Raw genomic sequence first — 22,836 nt, 5'->3', positions numbered from 1 at the left:
ACAGAAAAACTCCCTTATTAATAGTGTGCTTTAGGTATCTTACGACACGTAGGATAGCACTCATGTGAACAGAAGTTGGTGCATGCTGAAACTGACTTGCCGTATGCACCGCATGAGAGATATCTGGTCTGGTGATACTTAAATACATCAACGATCCTACTAGTTGCCTGTAGGGAGTAGGATCAGAGAGAGGAACACCATCATCAATCTTCATTTTAGCTCCTACTATAGCAGGAGTTTCAGAAATTTTATCATCTGTAATGCCTGACCTGTCAATAATCTCATATGCAAGCTTAGTTTGAGACAAAAAATATCCTCTATGAGAGTAAGCTGCCTCAATACCCAAAAAATAAGTTAGAAAGCCTAAGTCAAACATTTCAAACTTATCCTTTAAAATGGATTTTATGCTTTTAATCCCTTTAGAATCACTCCCAGTAATAAGCATGTCATCCACATATAGCAACAGAATAACAATCCCTGCATTAGACTTTCTAACAAACAAAGCAGTATCAGTAAAGCATGAGGAAAAACCATTATCTAACATCACGGAGTTAAACCTATCATACCAAGCTTTGGGAGCTTGTTTTAAACCATAAAGTGTTTTCCGAAGACGAAGCACTTTTCCTTTAGGATACTCCATTCCAGGAGGAGCATCCATATATACTTCTTCGTTTAGATCTCCGTTTAAAAACGCATTCTTAACATCCATCTGATAGATGTTCCATTTATTTATTGAAGCAACGGTTATAAGACATCGGGCGGTGACCATCCGAGCAACGGGGGCAAAAGTCTCCTCATAATCAATCCCATATTTTTGACCATATCCTTTTGCAACTAATCGGGCCTTATATCTCTCAAGAGACCCATCACTCTTAGTTTTGACTTTAAATACCCATCTACACCCTATTGCTTTCTTATCTTGAGGAAGGTCTTGAAACTCCCAGGTTTTTGCTTTCTTTAGGGCTTCAAGTTCATTATTCATAGCAATTATCCATTCCGGGTATTTTCGTGCTTCCTCGAAATCCCTAGGTTCTATGTACGAGTGAATGGCGCTTAGACAGGCTCTATATTTTGGTGAAAAAGACTCATATGAGATGAACCTAGAAGGGGTTTTTCTTGATCTTTCGGTCCTACGAAGATTTCCTTCACTTGAAGGGGTAGACTCACTATCATATCTTTCGAGGGCACTTCTAAAAGTACTCCTATCTCTATGAGAGTAGGTAATAGGATCTCTATGTGGTTCTTCATTAATGGGTTGATCAGTATGAGTTTCATCATTTTGATTTGTTTCATCATCGCTAGTATCATCATCTTCAGTTAACAAATCAAACATAAAAGAATAGTCTATATTCTCGTTATTAGTTTCAAGTTTTTCGAAACCACTAACATTTTCCAAGAAGCTTACATTTCTGGAAACATAAAGTTTATCACTCTTAACATCATAACAGCGAAAGCCTTTATGAGTTTCAGAGTAACCAAGAAAGGCACAAGGAATGGCCTTAGGGGAGAGTTTGTCATTTTTATCAGTAAGGACAAAACATTTACAACCAAAAACCCTTAACCTGCTATAATCAGGTTCTTTTCCGTATAATTTTTCAAACGGGAAAATCTTGTTCAAGTTCTTAGATGGAAGTCTATTTATGAGATAGACAGAAGTAAGAGCGGCCTCCGCCCAAAGTTTTTTCGGTATATTTTGAGAAATGAGCAAAGTTCGTGTGGTTTCAATAATATGCCTATGTTTCCGTTCAGCCAACCCATTTTGTTGGGGGGTTTTGGGACAAGACTTTTGATGAAGAATTCCATAGTTTTCAAGATAGCTTTTAAATTCATTGGAAAGGTATTCGCCACCCGAATCGGTTCTAAAAATTTTAAAATTTCCATTGAATTGATTTAAAACCATCATATGAAATGTTTTAAAAGTTGAAAAAACTTCATATTTATGTTTAAGAAAAAATATCCAACTAAACCTAGTGAAATCATCCACAAAGATAACATAGTAAGAAAAGCCTCCCTTGGATATCACCGGAGTTGGGCCCCATACATCGGAGTGAACGATTTCAAAAGGTTTTGTTGTAAACATGGATCTTTGAGGAAAAGGAAGACTTCTCATTTTTCCAAGAATACATTCATTACAAACAAAATTTTCATTACAAAGATGCTTAATAAAAGGCAAATAAGAGATTTTAACAATGTTGGGATGACCCAATCTCTTATGCCATACATGAATATCTTTGTTTTGAGCAACATTACAAAATTGATTCTTGGGAATTTTAAGAAAATCAACATAGTAGAGGTCTCCTCTCCTAGAGCCTTCCCCAATCAATTTCCCGGACTGGCGATCCTGTATCCAACATTTATTAGAAGAGAATTTTATATCGCAACCATAGTCCGAGAGTTGAGAAACGGAAAGTAAATTTAAGTTTAGTTTTGGAATAAGATGAATTTTTGGAATAAAGAAGTCTTGTTTTTCAAAATTGCCCATTCCTTCAATTTCAAGAGGGGTTCCATCCGCGGTTGAGACAAAAGATGGAAGACGATTTTCAGAATAATTAGAAAGAAAACAATGATTTGGAGTCATATGAAACGAAGCACCAGAATCAAGTAGCCAAGATGTCTTACCAAGAGAAGAAGAAGATGACATAGCGGCTCCAGAAGTGCCTCCTTTGAGAAGAGGTTGAAGAGCATCCATAATTTGATGAAGCGAAAGAGGTTCATTTGATGTTGAAGGCCGTTCCTCCGATTGGGATGCTAAAGCCGCGGCGAGGAATTTCTTCCATTTGGGACAATTGGGTTTGATATGTCCCGGTTCTTTACAAAAATGGCAAGTTAATTTGCTATAATCTCTCTTGCCATATCGATCATTTTGCCCTTGATTTTTGAAATGAGGCGGTTTGTAGGTCTTCAAATTATTACCGGGTCTTGACACGGCATTGACCCCTTCATAGTCATTTTGAGAAGGTGTAGCAAGAATGCTTGGGTTATTTTTACTAATCCCCATACGTGTTTCCTCACCACTTAGCTTGGTGATGACATCTTCAATAGATGGGGAGGTAAAAGCCGATAGAAGGGATGACCGAATTTGCTCAAATTCGGGTCTAAGACCATTTAGAAAGTTGAAGAACCGATCTTCCTCTAGTTGTTTGTGTCTTAATTCAATAGCTTCTCCGCTCCATTTTGGTTCGAGCATGGCAAGCTCGTCCCAAATAGATGATAATTCGGCAAAATATTCCCGAATAGATAAATCATTTTGTTGAAGAGTCAAGGCTTTCTTTTGAAGGTAGTATTTGTGAGACAAATCCCTTGACGTATACATTTTTTCAAGGTATAACCAAGCTTCGGAGGCCCTTTTAAACTTGATGATGTTGGCGTTGATCTTGGTTTCCACGGACGAAAAAATCCAAGACAATATTTTAAAGTTCTTCATTTCCCACTCATCATGCTTTTTGGAATATTCTTCTAAGTCCTTTTGTCTATCTTCTCCTTCAAGAATTTTAATTTTCCCTTTCTCTATGATAGAAAGCTTGGGTTCGGGTTCCGATATGGAACCTTGAACATAACCCCAAAGACCTTTCCCTTTGATATGGGCTTCCATGTTGCCGGCCCAAACATGGTAGTTCGAACCACTAAGTTTAAAACCGAGGGAGAAGTGGGAGTCTTTTTCACCCATTATGGAGAGGAGAAGATGAAAAATAAAGCGTACCTTAATGGATTTTCAACCTTTTCTTGACAAAAGTTGCTTCTAAAATATTGCCCGGAGCAAATGCTTAACTCAAAAACTTCACTAGCTTGAGGGCACGATTTTCGAGGTGCTTCACAAGAGGCGAGATACACGATCTTCTTTCTTCCAGCGAGGCTCTGATACCATGTGAAAGTATCTCCAACAAGATACTAATATCAAGACCTTAATATTCTTGATATTGAACCCACCACGAAAGCACAATAAGAACACTTTAGAACACTTGTGCACAAAAGGCACAACCCACAAATAACTCACAAATGCACAAAGGCATAAAAACAATGGAATCAATTTATTGAGAACTTGGGCTTTGACTCAAAGCCATAAAAGAATACAAGGGGAGAGCCCCTATTTATAACAACCCAAAAGGGAGCCTTGGAGGGGCTCCACTCATAGACGTTGGAGCCCCTCCAACGGTCACAAATGTGACCGTTGGAGGGGCCCAACGTCTATTTGAGTGGGCCCCCCAAGGTTCCTTTAAGTACAAAAATAAAAGAAATAAAAATAAAGAAAAAGAAAAAAACTAAAAAGAAATTACAAACACATTCAAAAGGTGAATGTGCGTAAAATGGAAGAAAAGACGAGACTACCCCTATGACTAAATAATAAGAAATATATATATTATATATATAAAAAGTAGATACATATACATATATATTAATATATGTATATGTATTACCTTATATATATAAAATATATATATTACATTAGGTGATAAGGTACATAATTTAACAAAGCGTTGAGGCGTAGCGAGGCGCTCCACCAAAAACCAAAGCGAGGCGTAAAGCGTAAGCCTCAAAAAAAATTTTGAAAACTTAAAAAAATTTATAAAAAAAATATCTAAAAATACAAATAAATAAAGAATTGCTTTATTGATGAAATAACAACCAATAAGAAATAGAAAATCTCAAATAAGTACTAAAAAATATGAGATTAACATATAAAAGTAACTAAAAACTGATTGCATAACTAGAAAATATATGAGATTAACCAACAAAAGTTAAAATATACTAAGAAACTGATTACATAACTGAAATAACTAGAAAATATATGAGATTAACCTATAAAAGTTAAAATATATGAGATTATTCTAAAAAATATGAGATTAACATATAAAAGTAACTAAAAAACTGATTACATGACCGGAAAATATATGAGATTAACCAACAAAAGTTAAAATATACTAAGAAATTGATTACATAACTGACATAATTGGAAAATATATGAGATTAACCTACAAAAGTTAAAATATATGAGATTATTCTAAAAAATATGAGATTAACATATAAAAGTAACTAAATAAATTATTACATAACTGGAAAATATATGAGATTAACCAACAAAAGTTAAAATATACTAAAATTGATTACATAACTGAAATAACTGGAAAATGTATGAGATTAACCTACAAAAATCTTGTTAATTATGTCTTAGAAATCTTGTTGTTTGTAAACAAAAAAAAAGTATTTTTTTGCGCCTTGAGGCATAGAGGGCCACGCCAAGGTGCATTTTTTATAACACTAGTGCTCCAAGTAGATTTGTATCATATGACTCATTTACTCCAAGCTTTAAAGCATGTTTAATAACTCTTCACAATTGTTATGAATCATCTCATTATAATGATGTCAAACAATACCCTCATTGGAATGAAGCAATGGAAATAGAACTTGCTCTTAAAAAGCCAACACATGGAAAATAGTTGATCCTCCTTTAGGCAAGAAATCTATAGGATGTAGATAGGTGTTTAAAGTCAAAACCAAAAGTAACAGATCATTAGAAAGATATAAAGCAAGGTTAGTTGCCAAAGGGTATGCCCAAGAATATGAAATAGATTATGAGAAAATCTTTGCTTCCATCGAAAAAATGACTAGTGTTTGAACTCTCATTACCATTGCTTCTAATAAAACATAGCTCATTTTCCAACTAGATGTTAAAAATATCTTTTTAAATGGAGAACTCGGTGAGGAAGTTTACATGGAACCCCCTCCAGGGGTTAATTTAAATGAAAAACTTTTAAAAATTAAAGGCCTTGTATGGTCTTAAACAAGACCCTAAGGCTTGGAACAATAAATTTAGCAATGTTTTGATTAATTCAAGATTTATCATTTATTATACGGACACTACTTTCTTTATTAAAAAAACAGGTACTACAATTGCGATTATTCTTCTATATGTTGATGATATGATCATCACAAGAAATGACAAAGAAGGTGTTATTGAAATTAATTAATTAAATCAATTTTAAAGAAAACTTTTGATATGTTTGACTTGGGGCTTTCGAGATACTTTTTAGGAATTGAGGTTGCCTACTCTCCCAGAGGATATATTTTCTCTCAAATAAAATTAGTTGCTGACATATGTGCTAGGTCAGAAGTTTTAGATGAAAAGAAGGTAGAAACCCCAGAAGTCTTAAATGCAAAATTAAGACTCGAAGATAGCGTATTGCCTGAAGATCCTACTCCATATCGTCAATTGATTGGATCTCTCACTTACCTCTCCATCACCCGAACTGATATCGCTCATGTCGTTCATGCAGCAAGTCAGTTTCAGGATGCCCCTACCACAGTGCACATGGCGGCAATTATGAGGATTGTGCAATACATTAAAAACATCATTTCAGAAGGGTTCTTTTTATCCTCTTCATCATCTTTAGATCTAACTGCTTATATTGATATTGACTGAGGTGGTAACCCAAATGATAGAATCTCAACAAATGGTTTTTGTATTTTTTTAGGGGATTCGTTGATCTCTTGGAAGTGTAAGAAACAACATAATTTTTTGTTATCTTCAACTTAGGCAGAATATCACGCAATGGCAACGACAAACAATGGAGATTGTTTGGCTTAGGTCTCTTCTTCAAGACAAAGGAGTTTTCATCTCCAAGTCCTCAAAAAAGTACAATCTACATAGCAAGCAATCACACCTTCCATGAAAGAACCAAACACATTGAGATAGACTGTCACTATGTTCGTGATGAATATTTAAAAGGAACTATTGAGTTACCATATGTCACATCAGAGTAGCAACTTGCGGATTTCTTCACCAAAGCCCTTCCTGCTCCTCGTTCTATTTTTCTACTTAACAAACTTTAGGTGATCTCACTGTCAGTTTGAGGGGGGGTGTTAAAATGTATGCATTTATGTATTCATGTATACTATTATATACATATATATTTTGATATATATGTATATAGTTGTATATTAACATAGCCCTCAAGGGTATTTTTGTTTTTCTTATCATATGTACTTAGCACAGTCCATTAAGGACTTTTCTCTTTTTTATTTTTTACTTTTTTTAGTTTTACTTTTTTGACTTTTTGACCATGGACTAAGTTATTCATATTATAGGACTGTTGGGATTCTCCCCAGTCACAAATGTGACAGCTGGGGAGCTCCCAACAACTCTATTAAGCTCCCCTTTGTTGTATAAATAAAGGACCTTGTCCCTTCTTATTCGTATGGCTCTTTAGAGCATTTTATCAATAAAATACATTATTTTTTATGTTCTTTTTGTGCTATTGTGCCTAGACACCTTGTAACTTTATGTATCTTGCCCATTAGTGGCTTGTTATTGCGTGTTTAGGGATACCACTTGTGATCCCTCATTTCATTACATCTTTGTGTATTTTTAATGTTCATTATTAATGAAATCATTTATTCACAATATTTGTATTGTACTTGTTTTAATATGTGTCTTGTTTGTATCCAAATGCTTTTTGGTTTGGCATTTGGATTTCGGTTTGGAGTATCTTGGTTTTTGCGCCACTTCGTGATAATAATTAAATGTGCTTCCAGTAAAAAAAAACTAAAAAAGATGTGTTGTAAACGTTCAAATCCACCACTTTCCAGCTAGGCCCTTCTTCCAGCAAAGCATGGGTTTCCTGTCACCATTTTTTGGCATAGAAAAAAAAACTATGGTTTTTGAAAAAATGATGACCAAAATGTGTTTTTTTAATTAGTGGAAAAACCTAAAATGGTATCGAAGACATCAAAAATGTATCATAGCCCCTTTTTAAGTTTTTTGGTTTAAAACTTCACAATCAATTTAAGGAAGAATTGAACCGATTCAATTGATTCTTCAATTTGGGTAATAGTCGGCCAATTATTGAGAGTCCATCTAATCTATGCATTTTGACTATTGTTCCAATGCAAATCAGCCAATTTGATTCAATTGGCATTGACATTAATTGCAATTAGTCTGACAATGTTAAGATATTTCTTTAAATTCAGCCTCATTTTGCATACTAAGTTTCTAGAATAAACCTCAGCAACCTATCCTCTGACTGCTCACAATGACTTATTAGCAAATAAGCAAAATTTAAAAGAGTAACGAAATAAATTATCTCACCCTATGAGTGGTGGAATGGCCCCAACAATTGCTCCAACCCATGTATTTCCTGGGTGTAATTGCTTTAAAGGAGTGTATACAAATGCATAAAGTGCAAGATTTGAAGCTGCCAATCCTGCTGCCAAAGCATTAGCCTGCGCAGACCTTGACAAGGAATTTTCATAAGCAGTAGACTCAGTACATAAAATGTAAACAAAAATGGTTTATAAGCACGTTAGGTAAAGCCAAAATTAACAAAATGATTAAACACCTTCCACGCTAATAAAGTTGTGCCAGCAACCCCAATAGTAGACGCCCACATGAGTGCATGAGGAACACCAAGACGCCCAGAAGGTAAAGGTCTTCGCATAGTTCTTTTCATCTTGGCATCATTAGATACCTCAAAAACCTGATAATCCATATAGACAATGTTACTGCCAATTTGAATGATAGAAAAGATATATGATAATAATAAGTGCTAAACTATGGAGCAGATAATGACTAGAAGTTATCCATTGATAAGCCCAAGTTCCAGCACAAGTTGATTGCAGCCAAGGGCATGGAGTGATACAACCCAAGACGCTGCACACCCGCACTCGGCCTAGGCAAGGCCCCACCTGGCTGGGTGCATGGACGCCCATGACCTTGGGTCGTTCCCTCTTGGTCCTTTGTCTTTTTGGCTATTTGGATTGTGATATGAGGCCTGACAAGTGGTGACCCGGATCGGAATAAGTGAGCTTGTCTATAAAAGCTCGCTATTGGTGAACCCTAGGATTATGAATGATATTGGATTCCTTCTCAGAAGCTCTCTCTCTCTCTCTCTCTCTCTCTCTCTCTCTGGATTGACTTGTAGACGCCTCTCTCTCCTTCATCCTCAGGTTGCAGCAACCCTCTTGGGCGTTCCTTGGGTGACATGGGCTTAGGCAAACCCCGGGAATCGGTAAGCCTCCTGGTGCTGTGCCCAACAGCATCAAGCACACTGGTAGCTCGCTCCCGCATAGCCACAGCCCTCCTCTGCTGTGGGTGACGAGTGTAAGGCCATCACCCACGAGTTTGAGCCTTCCCTACAACTGATCTACCCCCTGCACGCACTGCTTGGTGGTTCTGGAAGCCCTACGCACAGTTGATGTCCCATCGGAAGCGCCAAACGAAGCCCCGCATCACCCGTTCACGCAAATACATTTCCAATATCGACGTAGAGAGCGTGGGCCGCACCATGGAGTTCATGAGTGGTCTTTGACAAATAGAAACCAACATCCATACGCTAACAGAATTTAATATATTAAGATAGTTGTGCTCGGCCTACAAATAGCTACTCTCTAGAGAATGTCAACACCATTACTAATGCAGTTTCCAGAAGTCAACTGATAAATGAATCTAATGCTCCCACCAAGCCCACTAGTAGAGGACCATGCCTCGACATAATATCCATACAAGTCATCCAAAAGATGTCAACACAACCATCAACATGAATAATGCATGGGCAACAAAGTCATAATCAAGCAATAAGTGTTCAACTTTATAATAGAAAATGCTTGTTTTCTCAACTTTGTTAAAATCATCCAGTTGGCAATAGAAACAAAATAACTAGAATGCCCTGGACATTTATTTCTTTGGCAAAAGAATTAAGATGGTTACGCTACCAACAAAGCGCAAAAAATATTTTTATACTTCAGGTGGATATTTGAAGTGACTAAGAAAGCAGCAGTTAAATAACTGAAAAAGTTGGCAGCTATTTGCTAATAGCAAATAGGTTGGGTGGCTTTTTCGAATTTAAACTTGAGATTTGAATCTCATACATGCATGCACTATCACAGCATTATTGCCTACCACCGCTCGTGGTTGTTGGACCATTCATGAGGTACCTAATGATGCATAATAGCACATAGTGGTGCATGAAGTCAATGCAACAGGCACGGCTATGCAGTGCACACTGTAATGAAAAGAGGCAGAAGCACCAATAGAGCAAGTGTCACTCTTTAAGAGTGATCACTAGAGCCAAGAACACAAACGACAAATGTGCACACACAAAAACTCTCAAATATGGAAATGACTTAAAGTCATAAGTTGGATATTATTGAAGAAGAGAAGAGAGGGGTATAAAACCCATCCCTATAAGAGAGGAACACCTCCTCTATTTATAGAGGAGGAGAGCACAAGAAGGGACCACAAGGGGGCTCCCTTGTAGTCGTTGGGAGCCCCCAACGGTCAGAAATCTGACCGTTGGGGCCCCAACGACTACAAGAGTGGGGCCCCTTGTGGTTCCAACAAAAAGCAAAAAAAGAAAAAGAAAAAAGGGAAAAAAAGGAAAAAGAAAAAGAAAAAGCAAAAAGAAAAAAGTACATTTGTAGTTTTACAATAATACCCCTATCGGGTATTTAACTAAAAAGCAATATGTATATATATACATATATGTATATATATACTTATATATATACGAATGTATATATATAAGTATATATATATATATATATATTTTAACATGCCCCCTCAAACTTTACGGGGAGAAGACCGAAAGTTTGCTAAGGAGGAACATAAATCGTGGAGTTGGAAGTGCTTTGGTGAAGAAGTCAGCTAGCTGATATTCTGAAGTAACATATGGCAATGAGATAGTCCCTCTGAGATATTCGTCTCGAACATAATGGCAATCCATCTCGATATGCTTTGTCCGCTCATGAAAGGTGTGATTGCTGGCAATGTATATCGCACTTTTGTTATCACAGCAGAGCTTGGTAGGAGTAGAAATGAGGACGCCCATGTCAGCAAGGAGACTTCTGAGCCATACGATTTCCATAGTTGTCATCGCCATAGCCCGATACTCAGCTTCAGTAGATGATAAGGAGACCTTCTGGTGCTTCTTGCATCTCCACGAGATGAGAGATTCACCTAAAAAAATACAAAGACCCGTAATTGAGATACGATCATTGGGATTTCCTTCCCAGTCAGCATCAGTAAAAGCAGTCAATTCAAGAGATAAGGAAGAGGATAAGAAGAGTCCCTTGGAGATGGTATTTTTGATATATCGCACAATTCTCATTACGGCCGCCATATGAACCGTGGTAGGTGCGTGCTGAAACTGGCTCACTGCATGAACCGCATGAGCTATGTCAGGACGGGTGATGGATAGATAGGTGAGGGATCCAATTAATTGACGGTAGGGAGTTGGATCTTCAAGAAGAACACCATCTTCAAGTCTTAGTTTCGCATTGATAACTTCGGGAGTCTCAACTTTCTTTTCATCAGATATTCCTGATTTGGTACAAATTTCCGCAGCTAACTTCATTTGAGATAAGATGTACCCACGCGCTGAATAGGCCACTTCAATTCCTAAAAAATATCTCAAATAACCAAGGTCAGACATATCAAAAGTATCTTTTAATATAGACTTAACATCATTTACTCCCTTTTTGTCATTCCCAGTGATGATTATATCATCAACATACAGCAGAAGCATAATAATGGAGTCACCTGTTCTTTTGACAAAAAGAGCAGTGTCAGTATAACAAGAAGAAAAACCTAAATTGATTAATACATTACTAAACCTGTCATACCAAGCTTTAGGAGCTTGCTTAAGTCCATATAAAACCTTTTTTAATTTTAAAACTTTTCCATTTAAATTCATACCTGGAGGTGGTTCAATATAAACTTCTTCATTTAAATTACCATTCAAGAAAGCATTTTTAACATCAAGTTGAAAGATGGGTCATTTTTTGACAGAAGCTATAGCAATAAGGGCTCGAACACTAGTCATTCGAGCAACTGGGGCAAAAGTTTCATCATAGTCTACCCCATACTCTTGGGCATAACCTTTGGCTACCAACCTAGCCTTATATCTTTCCAATGAACCATCACTCTTAGTTTTTACTTTAAACACCCATCTACATCCAATGGGTTTCTTGCCATTGGGAGGATCAATGATTTCCCAAGTTTGTGTCTTTTTAAGGGCATTAAGTTCAAGCTTCATAGCTTCATTCCAATGATCATATTGTTTAGCATCATTGTAATGAGATGGTTCATGAAAGGAGTGAATAGCAAGAAGACATGCTCGATAATTAGGGGAAAAGGAGTCATAAGAAACAAATCTATTTGGAATCTTAGGAATGCGATTTGATCTTCTTTGAGAGGTTTCTTCTATCGACTCATTTTGAGAAAATCTTTCAAGGGCACATGGAGGATTTCTTTCATTCCTTCTAGAGTAGACTTGTATTTGTCTTGAAACATTTTCTTCTAAGTTTTGATCATTATTTGGATGTTCAACAAGATCTTCATTAAGAGGTTCATCAAGATCAATATGATCATCTATGATGTTTTCTTGAGGTAGCAAGTCAAATAAAAAGGAATAGTCAATATTTTCATTTGGTTGATGCGAAAAACCATTTTCTTCTTCGAGGAATGTGACGTCTTTTGAGATATAAAGTTTATTATTAAGTATGTCAAAACATCTATATCCTTTTTGTTTTTCGCCATATCCCAAAAAAATACATTCAATAGCCCTAGGAGAAAGTTTATCATTTTTGCGAGTTAAAACAAAGCATTTACATCCAAAAATTCTTAATCTTTTATAATCGGGAGACATATTGTAAAGTTTTTCAAATGGAGAAAGATTTTTCAAAGAGGATAAAGGTATTCTATTGATGAGATATGTTGAAGTTAGAACCAGAGTTACCGGAAGCGCCTAGGCAAAAGGGGAAGCGCGCTTCCCCGAAGCGCGCTTCGGAAGCGCGAAACGTCGCGCTTCCGAAGCGTGAGGGGAAGCGTCCCCCTTTTTTGGGAAGCGCGCTTCCCTTTTATGGGAAACGCGTCCCCCTTTTATGGGAAACGCGCTTCCCATAAATGGGAAGCGCGCTTCCCCCACGTTTCCCCAACGCTTCCCCCACGCTTCCCCTTCGCTTCCCCCTCGCTTCCCCCATTTTTTTCATTTTTTTTCGCTTCCCCTCGCTTCCGGTTCGCTTCCTAGGTCGTTTCCGAGACGGTTCGGAATTTTCTTCTAAGTGGTCCCACGCTTCCCCGCTTCCTAAATTTTTTAAAGTGCCTCGCTTCCCGCTCCCGCTTCCCGTATCGCTTCCCGCTCCCGCTTCCTCGACTGGTAACTCTGGTTAGAACCGCTTCGGCCCAAAAGGATTTTGGGATATTTTTTGAAATCAATAATGTTCTTGTAGTTTCTATTATGTGCCTATGCTTTCTTTCCGCAAGACCATTTTGTTGCGGAGTGTTGGGACAAGAACGTTGATGACAAATTCCATTTTCTTTTAAGAAATTTTGAAAATCATTAGACATATATTCACCTCCCGAATCGGACCTAAGAATAGATAGATTTCCCAAAAATTGATTTTTAACCATCGCATGAAATTCTTTAAAGAACGAAAAAACTTCAGATTTGCGGCTTAAGAAGTATATCCACGTAAATCTAGTGAAGTCATCAATAAAGACCACATAATACGAAAAACCTCCTTTAGATAAAATTGGGGAAGGTCCCCATACATCGGAATGAACAAGTTCAAAAGGCCGAGTGGCAAAATAACTTCTTTGAGGAAACGGAGTAGCTTTAGATTTCCCAAAAATGCAATCTTTACAAGTCATGTGATTGTCTTTACAAGTATTGTCCAAAAAAGGGAGAAGAGACATTTTTACAAAATTTGGATGACCAAGTCTCTCATGCCAAATTCCAATACTTTTGTCTTTAACAAGATTGCAAGATGACTTGGATGGAAGCGTCAAAAAGTCCATAAAATAGAGATCACCCCTTCTATGGCCTTGCCCAATCAGCTTCCCTGACTGGAGATCCTGCACGATGCAATCTTTAGGTGAGAAAGAGACTTGGCATCCATGGTCGGTTATTTGGGAAACGGAAAAAAGATTTAAGTTAATTTTTGGAACAACTCTTACTTTAGGAACAAAAAAGTTTTGAGAATTTTTGAAGTCAAGTGTTCCAATACTTTCTATTTTTAATGGCGTTCCATCGGCCGTTGAAACATAGGAGGACATGGGTTCGGAAAAAACATTGGAAAGGGAGGTTTTATGAGATGTCATATGGAAAGAAGCACCAGAGTCTAGTATCCACATACATGGAGGTGATGAAGAGTAGGCGATGGCGGCTCCGGATGTTGAAGGAGAAGACTTGAGAAGGTGTTGGAGAACTTCAGAGATATGATTAAGAGTTTCTTTGATATCTCCTTCTTTGGTACTTTCTTCCTTCTTTGGAGAATTTTCTCCAACCGCGGCAACCTTTCTTTTAAGCTTTGGACAAACCGATCTAATGTGCCCCGGTTCATTACAATAGTGGCATATGATCCCCTTTCTAGGCCCATTGATATTTTTGTTAAAGTGGGGAGGTCTATATGCTTTAACATTTGATCCGGGCCTATTAACGGTCAAAACTTCATCATTCCTAATGCTCAAACCAAGTCGAGTTTCTTCTTGACATACCTCGGCAAGAGCATCTTCAATAGGTAGGGCTTTGCTTCTATGGAGAAGAGATGCCCTCACTTGTTCAAATTCCGGGCGAAGCCCATGAAGAAATTGAAAAAAGTGCTCCTTTTCAATTTGTTCCCTTCTTAGTTCAATGTCTTGTGGAGCAACCTATTTGGGCTCAAGAAGGGCAAGCTCATCCCAAAGAGGGGTTAGAGAGCTAAAATAATCCCGAACACTCATATCCATTTGTTTAGTGGAACGAATTTTTTCTTGACAAAAGAATTGCCGAGCAAGATCCTTTTGGGTATACATACCCTTAAGGAAAAACCAAGCCTCATTGGCTCTTCTAAACTTGGCAATATTGGCACAATTTTTAAGATCTACATTGTTCATAAACCATGCCAAAATTTTGGCATGGTTACTTTCCCAATCCTCGATTTTGGATTGATGTTCATTAATGGCTTTGATGCGCTCATCGCCATCTAAAGTCTTTTCAACTTCATTTTCAATTTTGGTAAGGACAAGAGAGGGTTCGGGAGTAGTCCCCATAACAAAACCCCAAAGTTTCTTACCTCTTAGATGATTTTCCATAGCGGAGGCCCACATGAGATAGTTGAACCCATTTAGCTTGAAAGAGAGCTTCACTTTAGAGTCACGTTCCATCGGCACCAAATACTCTTCCTTTCTTCAAAACTTTGAGAGGCACGCTTTCCAAGATGACAAAAGAAAAAAGCTCAATCACCAACCGAGCTCTGATACCATGTAATGAAAAGAGGCGGAAGCACCAATAGAGCAAGTGTCACTCTTTAAGAGTGATCACTAGAGCCAAGAACACAAACAACAAATGTGCACACACAAAAACTCTCAAATATGGAAATGACTTAAAGTCATAAGTTGGATATTATTGAAGAAGAGAAGAGAGTGGTATAAAACCCATCCCTATAAGAGAGGAACACCTCCTCTATTTATAGAGGAGGAGAGCACAAGAAGGGACCACAAGGGGGCTCCCTTGTAGTCGTTGGGAGCCCCTAACGGTCAGAAATCTGACCGTTGGGGCCCCAATGACTACAAGAGTGGGGCCCCTTGTGGTTCCAACAAAAAGCAAAAAAAGAAAAAGAAAAAAGGGAAAAAAAAGGAAAAAGAAAAAGAAAAAGCAAAAAGAAAAAAGTACATTTGTAGTTTTACAATAATACCCCTATCGGGTATTTAACTAAAAAGCAATATGTATATATATACATATATGTATATATATACTTATATATATACGAATGTATATATATAAGTATATATGTATATATATATTTTAACACACACTTAGCTGCTCGCTTAACGGTTTAGTTCACATGCCAAAAAGGGTTGGCATGTGCAGGGCATTGGCGCAGTTGAAAAGTAGTGCCATGTCATTGTTTCGAAAACAAAAGGTTGCCTTAGGGGGCGTTTGAATCAGACTGTGGAGAACGGAACAGCATGTCCTGTCCAGTTGCATCCTCAGACAGAGCAGGACAGCATGTCCTGTCCAGTTGCATCCTCAGACAGGGCAGGACAGCATGTCCCGCCCTGTCCATGCAACACCAAAAAAACATTTGTTTGTTTTTTTGTCCGAGAGTGTCCATTCTCGCTGTTCCATGGAGGGGGCACGGAACAGCAGTGGATGTCAAATAAGCATCCGCAGGATGCACCAACTTAGCGTCCACGAGTCCCGCGTTTGCGTGGGTGTATGGGGCCCACGCTTGGTTGTCCCGTGGGCGGGGATTCAAACACCCCCTTAGTGTGCACGTCGTGTTGGTCATGGCTGGCACTGTTAGTGTGAAACAGTAGCACAATCATTGGCGGGCAACAGCACAGCAATGGCAGGTATACAGATCGCATGCAGTGCTGTACGATGTGCAAGGCCTGCAGCAGTGTGCAGGAGGTATGCCAAGTAGCACCATTGACTTGCAATGCACATTGAAGCAGCACTGTGTGTGCATGTTTGAACATTCGAGCATATGTGCACATGCGTGCACACACCCCAGGTACTCTTATACTTGTTTTCACAAAAGCTTTTTCATTTCAAAAGCGATTTCACATCATGAAATTCATGCAACTCATTAACCATTCTCAGGACCATACCTGATTTAGGGAGTTAGCAGAAGCAGCAACCATCATAGTACCAGCACACGTCCAGCACAATCCGGAAAAATCAATCACATTGCTGCTGCCAAGGACATAACCTGATCCCGAGGTAGCTACAACAAGTATGCTGGACAAAATGAGATATTTTAGTATGTAATATGTGTAACACAAACACATGCATGCACACATACAATTGAAGGAAAAAGTTTTTCCACATCAAGAACTAAAAAAAATGGTTGGAATCATTTAAAGTTAAACTGTAGCAGACTGCATATTAAACAAAATTGTTATTGACAAGAGAAAGTTGGGAATTAGTAATTACTACCATTCTCATGCAGCTAAATGAAATAGTATAACAGTATTGCGGTGCCATATATGCAACATCAAAAAGGGAGCTGTTTGACATGGTAAATTTTCCCAATGCACATAAAAGAGATAAGAAAAACGACCTTATACATACATACATACATATGTATGTATGGGTTAATAACTTAATATTTGGTGCTATTAAAGGCATGGAACTATTGAGCTGGAAATCATAAGTTCAAGCTTTATCAACTCAATCTGAACACATAGATGTGTTCAGCATTGTTGATTTGCTAAGTATCAAACCTTGGATCATGCTATTTCTATCTAAAAATAGTATTTTTTGAGACAGTGAAATTTTAGTGCATTGCGAGCCATTGATTTTTGAAGCCCTTAAAAAACCTGCATACATATCACAATTTCAAAACTCATTTTCTACTAAACAAACCTTTTAGATCACATCCATAAGGTCCAATCTACAAAAAGATCAAAAAATATGAAAAGAAGGTGATTTACACTCAATAATCTCGAACCTTCAATAGCAAATTAAAGGCACGGAAATAGTGACATAGAAATCATTTTTTTAAGCTCTATTGACTAAATATGACCACATCAATGTGTTCACCATGGTTTGTTTGCTAAGGATCACACCTTGGATCATGCTATTTCGATCTAAAAATATGATTCCCTGATTAATGAAATTTTAGTGCATTGTGGGTTGTCGATTTTTTAAACCCTTGAGGGTGTGTTCCACGTTGAACACGTATGCGCCAAACGCTGGACCGTGGGCGTCCACCGCGTTCCAAGAATGGTGAAACACCATTCCAACCCCCCCCTCCCCCACTCTCTCTCTCTCGAATTAGGGATTTTCGATTTAGGGTTTCAAATTAGGGCTTTTAGATTTAGGGTTTCAAATTAGGGCTTTTAGATTTAGGGTTGAATTAAATATAAAAATAAGAAATTTCTTTGATTAGGGCTTTGAATCAAATTTCTTTAATTAGGGTTTTTTATGTTTAATTTGATTAGGGCTTTTCTTTAATTTTCTTTGATTATGGTTTGAAATAGGGCTTTTTATTTCTTCGATTTTATGTTTTATTTTTCTTGTAGCTTAGAGTTTTTTAGTTTATTTATGATTTATTTTCTTGAAGTTTAGGATTTATTTATGTTTATTTTCTTGCAGTTTATTTATTTACAAATAAGAAAAATATGATTTCCTATTTGAGTTGAAACAAACACTGAACGAAGAACAGTTGTTAGAGAACAAACAAAACATGTGTTATGTCTGTTTTGTTCTACTGTTATGCCCAATCTTGGACAAGCAATCAAACACACCCTAAAAACCTGTTTACATGTCATGATCACATGATTCAAAACTCATTTTCTACTAAACAAACCTTGTAGATCACAGATTCACATCCATAAGGTCTGCTTTAAAAAAAACACTAACAAATATGAAAAGAAGGTGAGCCATACTCAATAGTTTTGTGCCTTCAATAGGACCTAACCCACGTGCACACACACACACATATATATAGGCATCATTTTAACAAGGATCTTAAGGAGCAATTTGCATATCAAATTACATATGAAGAAAATGAGGAATGTTTTTGGCCCTCTACTTTTTTCCAGAAAACTGTACTTGATCACACCATCTGGCTCTTCTTGACAGCATGAATTGTTGTATATTTGGATGCACTTATTTGAGTCAAATATGATTCAAACTGAAAACAAGAGAGTCTAAATCTGTTATAAAGGAAAATTTTGCAATACAGCTCTTAACAGTTACTGCCCCTGACATGGTTTGTACAACTCACATGATCAACTAGTCTACAACCATTCTATGGAGCACTGACAGTTTTTCCTTATTTCAAGGCAATCAAGACAAAATGTTCAATTAAAATAGAACTAAACAGTATCAATTACCAAATGTTTGAGCAAGCAAGCATGGATTTACGCACACACACTTGCATGTGTGCAACCAAGCAACACAGGAGCACATATGCTTGCAGATAGAAAGGCAAGAAAAAACCCACATAGCAGAATCCGGTAATGAAACATTGTGTGGCCAAGACAATTGCACCTCTTCCAACCCACACCCTCCTACGACATTAAGCAATGGCAATTGCCTCTGTGTTGCATTTGTTACATCATAGTTGGACAAGTAGGTGTTTCTAAGTTCTACATCTAATGTCCCTCTGTATATTTGCATACAGCCATATATACCGCCACAACCATTCCTTCAATTGGACCAAGTTGTGAAGAACCCACATTTCCAGCCAATTGAGAGTTCTCATGTACCCTTATGGGGGGGGGGGGGGTGATTAGCCGTTCTACCGCGGGACGCCCAGCTCGTGGAGCCCATGCGCAACCACGCGCCCACCCAAACGCAGGACAGTGCGGATGGGCGGACGCTGTCCCGCGGACACTGTTTGAGCATCCCCCGCTACTCCACCCCAGACGGAGAGAACAAACTTGAAAAAAAAAAAGAGAGAATGATCTTGATGCCTCCCCCCAACGAATTCCTCTCCCGTTCGCTCCCTCTCTGCCCCCACTTCGCTCCTCTCTCCCCTGACGCCATCATGGCCAGCCTCTCCATCTCTTTCAACACCCTCAGCCTCCGACCCACCTCGGACGCCTTCGAGACATCGAGCTTCAGCCCAAAGTGGCCACCGAACCCACTTCTTCATCAGGAGCTGATCCAAAATTGTTAAATCTGCCAGAGAAATCTGATCTCTCATGTGAGTCCTGTCACCATCAAAGAAATCCTCTTCTCTGGCAGATAGTATTCAAGAAGTTTTTGTTATTGTTTTGATGGAAATCCCCACCTCAGGCAGAACATCTTCTTCCGATAACAAGAAGGAATCCTCCAATGAAACATTGATGGGAATTCTTGGCGTCGAAGAAACAACCTCTCTGATGGAAAATTGTGATTAGAAAGAAGGAATTCACCTGAGATTTGAGGATGAGCCCTCTATTACCATCCAAGAATTCTCTTTATCTCCAAATAATATTCAGGAAGTTTCTGTCAATGTTCTGATGGAAATCCCCACCTCAGGCAGATCATCTTGTTCTTCTGATAAAAGAATTGTTGATACATGTTTACATCCTCAATCCATATGTACCACAAAATTTTCAGTGGTAGAAAGTAGAAACACGTGTTTTCTAATTCATTTGTTTATAAATTTTACAATATATTTTGATATTTGACATTTTTCATTGTTTGATATTATGATTTTGATTTTTTTATATATGCACAACATTTATTTTTTTAATTTTTGAAATTCTCATGCTTCAAGGATTCTACTTTTCTAAATTAGTGGTTTTTAAGTTGTTGAATTTTTTATTTACTTGAATAATTTAATATTTCATTTATTGGAGTATGCTTAGATTTTAGAGGTTTTTGTATTTTAATCCTTATTTTTGTAATTTAATAAGTGAATGATGCTAAATCCAATTTTTTTTAAGATGCTTAGATTTTAGGGATGTAGTATTTTAATTCTTATTTTTGCAATTTATTAAGTGTCTTTAATCTCTATTTTTGCAATTTATTGAGCGAATGCATGCTAAATCCAAAATTCTTTTTCTATACTTAAAATATGATTTTTTTATCAAAATACACGAATTTTAAACATGTGTCCAAGTGTATGTGATGATAAATCAAACACAGGACACATGGACAGTAGTGTTCTACCGTGGTCAATGCAAACGGTAGAAATAGACACCTTGTTACTGTCTGAACAGGGCAGAACAGAACTGAACAGGGTGCTTCCATCCATGGCTGTCCGTGAATCAAACGCCCTCTACCATCACATATAATCGTTGCGCGCACACACACACACACAAAAAAAAAGGATATAAAGAGGCCCACCAAGATAGGCATTAAACTTTCCATGCATCTCTTCATATAGAACACATATGCTAGACGACCATTTAGCTTCCCCATAAACTTTGCATCTCTTCATATATAACACATATGTCAGACGACCATCCATCTTCCCCATAGATGTTGTCACTAGGTAAGCTTTCTTTAAAACAGCGGCCATGAAAAGCATACAGTTATAGGAACACTAAAAGTTGTTCATGGAATCCTGGGCTTTCGAATAAGTGATACCAACTATTCACAATAAACATCAGTTTGCATGGCATTGCCATTCGAGGTCAACAACATCACGCTCGCAAGTACCTTTCCTTCCATGTTGCGTCCAGAATACCAAGCAATCCTTCTGAGAATGTGAGTTCCCGTGAAAAGTATGCATCCATTACAATACCTTCTAGTCACAGAAATGCATGCCGCATGTCAATATGTCATGCTTATCCCACCACAGCTTAAATACAATATTGGCGACGTCAGTCTATTGAAATCTCCATGACCATGCACAATGCGTGACCAGCCATTTTCAGGACTACAGTACAGACTTCAAACAAACCGTTCGAAATTTTGAATTCTAAAGATTTATTTCTCCTCCGTGTGGATCAGCTATTTAACAACAATCGCAAATCCCAACCATGGTGATCCTCGCATACAGAGACACTCTTGCTTCAACCAAAACTTAACAATAACGGACTCGAAAACTATTAATCGCAGTTCCCCACACGAAAACCTCTGCCATCTACTTCTTTTATGCATCATAGGTCCTTTCTTATACCAGCAGAGAAACTTGAAACTCACAATTTGAATCACTGAACCAATCAATTCATAAAGGAAGCTGCTAACGATGAATCTACATCCCGCCCGCAAACACAGACATTATCCCGATATCAACAAAGCGCAATGAATACATAGTTACCAAATTAGATCGTTTCAGTGTGAAAAATCGCCGAATTTTCCAATCTACCACATGAAATCGCCTAGCTCAAACCCGCAAGACGCAAAATCTTATGATGGTGATGCCGATCGAACAGGAAAGGAGATAAGGGATGGAAGGAAAAACTGTCATAGAATCGGAAACCCTAACCTGAGGCGAACCTTGGAGAGCTCATAGTAGCAACGCCCGTAATGCCGAAGCGCCGCCAGCGGGCTCGTCGCCCTCCCGATTACAAACCCTCCCTCGAGCCCTATCCCCACAGAGGAAGGATTCGACGCGATTCCCCTCGGACGGGGAAGCGATGGAATCGGCCCGTGGAGTCCGCCACCGATGCGCGGAGAGGCAGGGGAATCGTGGGCATGTTGGAAGGCGAAGCGAGGGAAAATCCGTTTGAAGGAATCGGGGGACAGGCGCGAGGTGTTCCTGAACATGGTTTCCTCGAGGAGAAAAGCTTTCCTATGAAAAGTTTCCCCCCGAGAGAGGGAGAGAGATCAGAAAATCAGCAGGCCACTCTTAAGAAGACAACTTCCCGGTTCCCGTTTGATTGCGTATTGGATTTGGTAAGTGAACGTTTTACTTTGATGGTCGGCTGGGAACATACGTCACACAGATACGAATATGACGCGTCTCGACAATAGACACGGTTCAGTTTGCAAGTTAGGTATCTTTTAAAAATTGGGGCACGACGACACGAGTTTTTAATATTTAAATCAGTACCACTTTTCTGAATTCGCTATTTAAAATATAATTTATAGTATTTAGATATCAAATCACCATTAAAAAAAATCTTAAAATGGTATCCCTACTTATGGGTGGCAATGTCGGCATATCCAGACGTGTCAATACGGACACGCAGCCGAAAATCGCATGTCCTGTGACATAGCTAGAAACGGGTGGAATATGGGTCAAAATGGGCAGGTTCAACATGGATAAAAAGGAAATTGGTTGTTTTCGACCAGGATGGTACTGTCCATTCCGGACGGTGGTTGGGGGTCGTTGACATGATCATGAACAAAGTAGAAGTCCGTTCGGCCATATGAAAAAACAAAGAATAGGGGTGCAAGAGATAAAAAAAGGCAAGTTCACAAGCAAGCCAGAGACTTGTACTCACCATCAGTGTTGGACTGTACAACGATT

The 22,836-nt window shown here is 38.2% G+C and overlaps 1 protein-coding gene across 1 annotated transcript in view; it reads right to left on the bottom strand.

The window, feature by feature from the left end:
• LOC149845390 (protoheme IX farnesyltransferase, mitochondrial-like) overlaps nt 1–22,202 on the bottom strand; it is a 35,001-nt gene extending 12,799 nt beyond the window's left edge. Inside the window, exons 1-4 of the mRNA XM_089997604.1 lie at nt 21,850–22,202; nt 16,586–16,715; nt 8,334–8,471; nt 8,084–8,217 (exon numbers count right to left, since the gene is read on the bottom strand). Coding sequence (XP_089853730.1) covers nt 8,084–8,217; nt 8,334–8,471; nt 16,586–16,715; nt 21,850–22,130 — 683 coding nt within the window. The 5' untranslated portion in view covers nt 22,131–22,202. The remainder of the gene's footprint in view (nt 1–8,083; nt 8,218–8,333; nt 8,472–16,585; nt 16,716–21,849) is intronic.
• Nucleotides 22,203–22,836: the final 634 nt, after the last annotated feature.

The sequence above is a fragment of the Nuphar pumila genome, chromosome 2, assembly GCF_984573655.1.
Source record: "Nuphar pumila chromosome 2, dmNupPumi1.hap1.1, whole genome shotgun sequence".
Taxonomy (NCBI): domain Eukaryota; kingdom Viridiplantae; phylum Streptophyta; class Magnoliopsida; order Nymphaeales; family Nymphaeaceae; genus Nuphar; species Nuphar pumila.
Note: the sequence above shows the minus strand (reverse complement) of the source record. Positions and strands in the feature narration are given on the sequence as shown.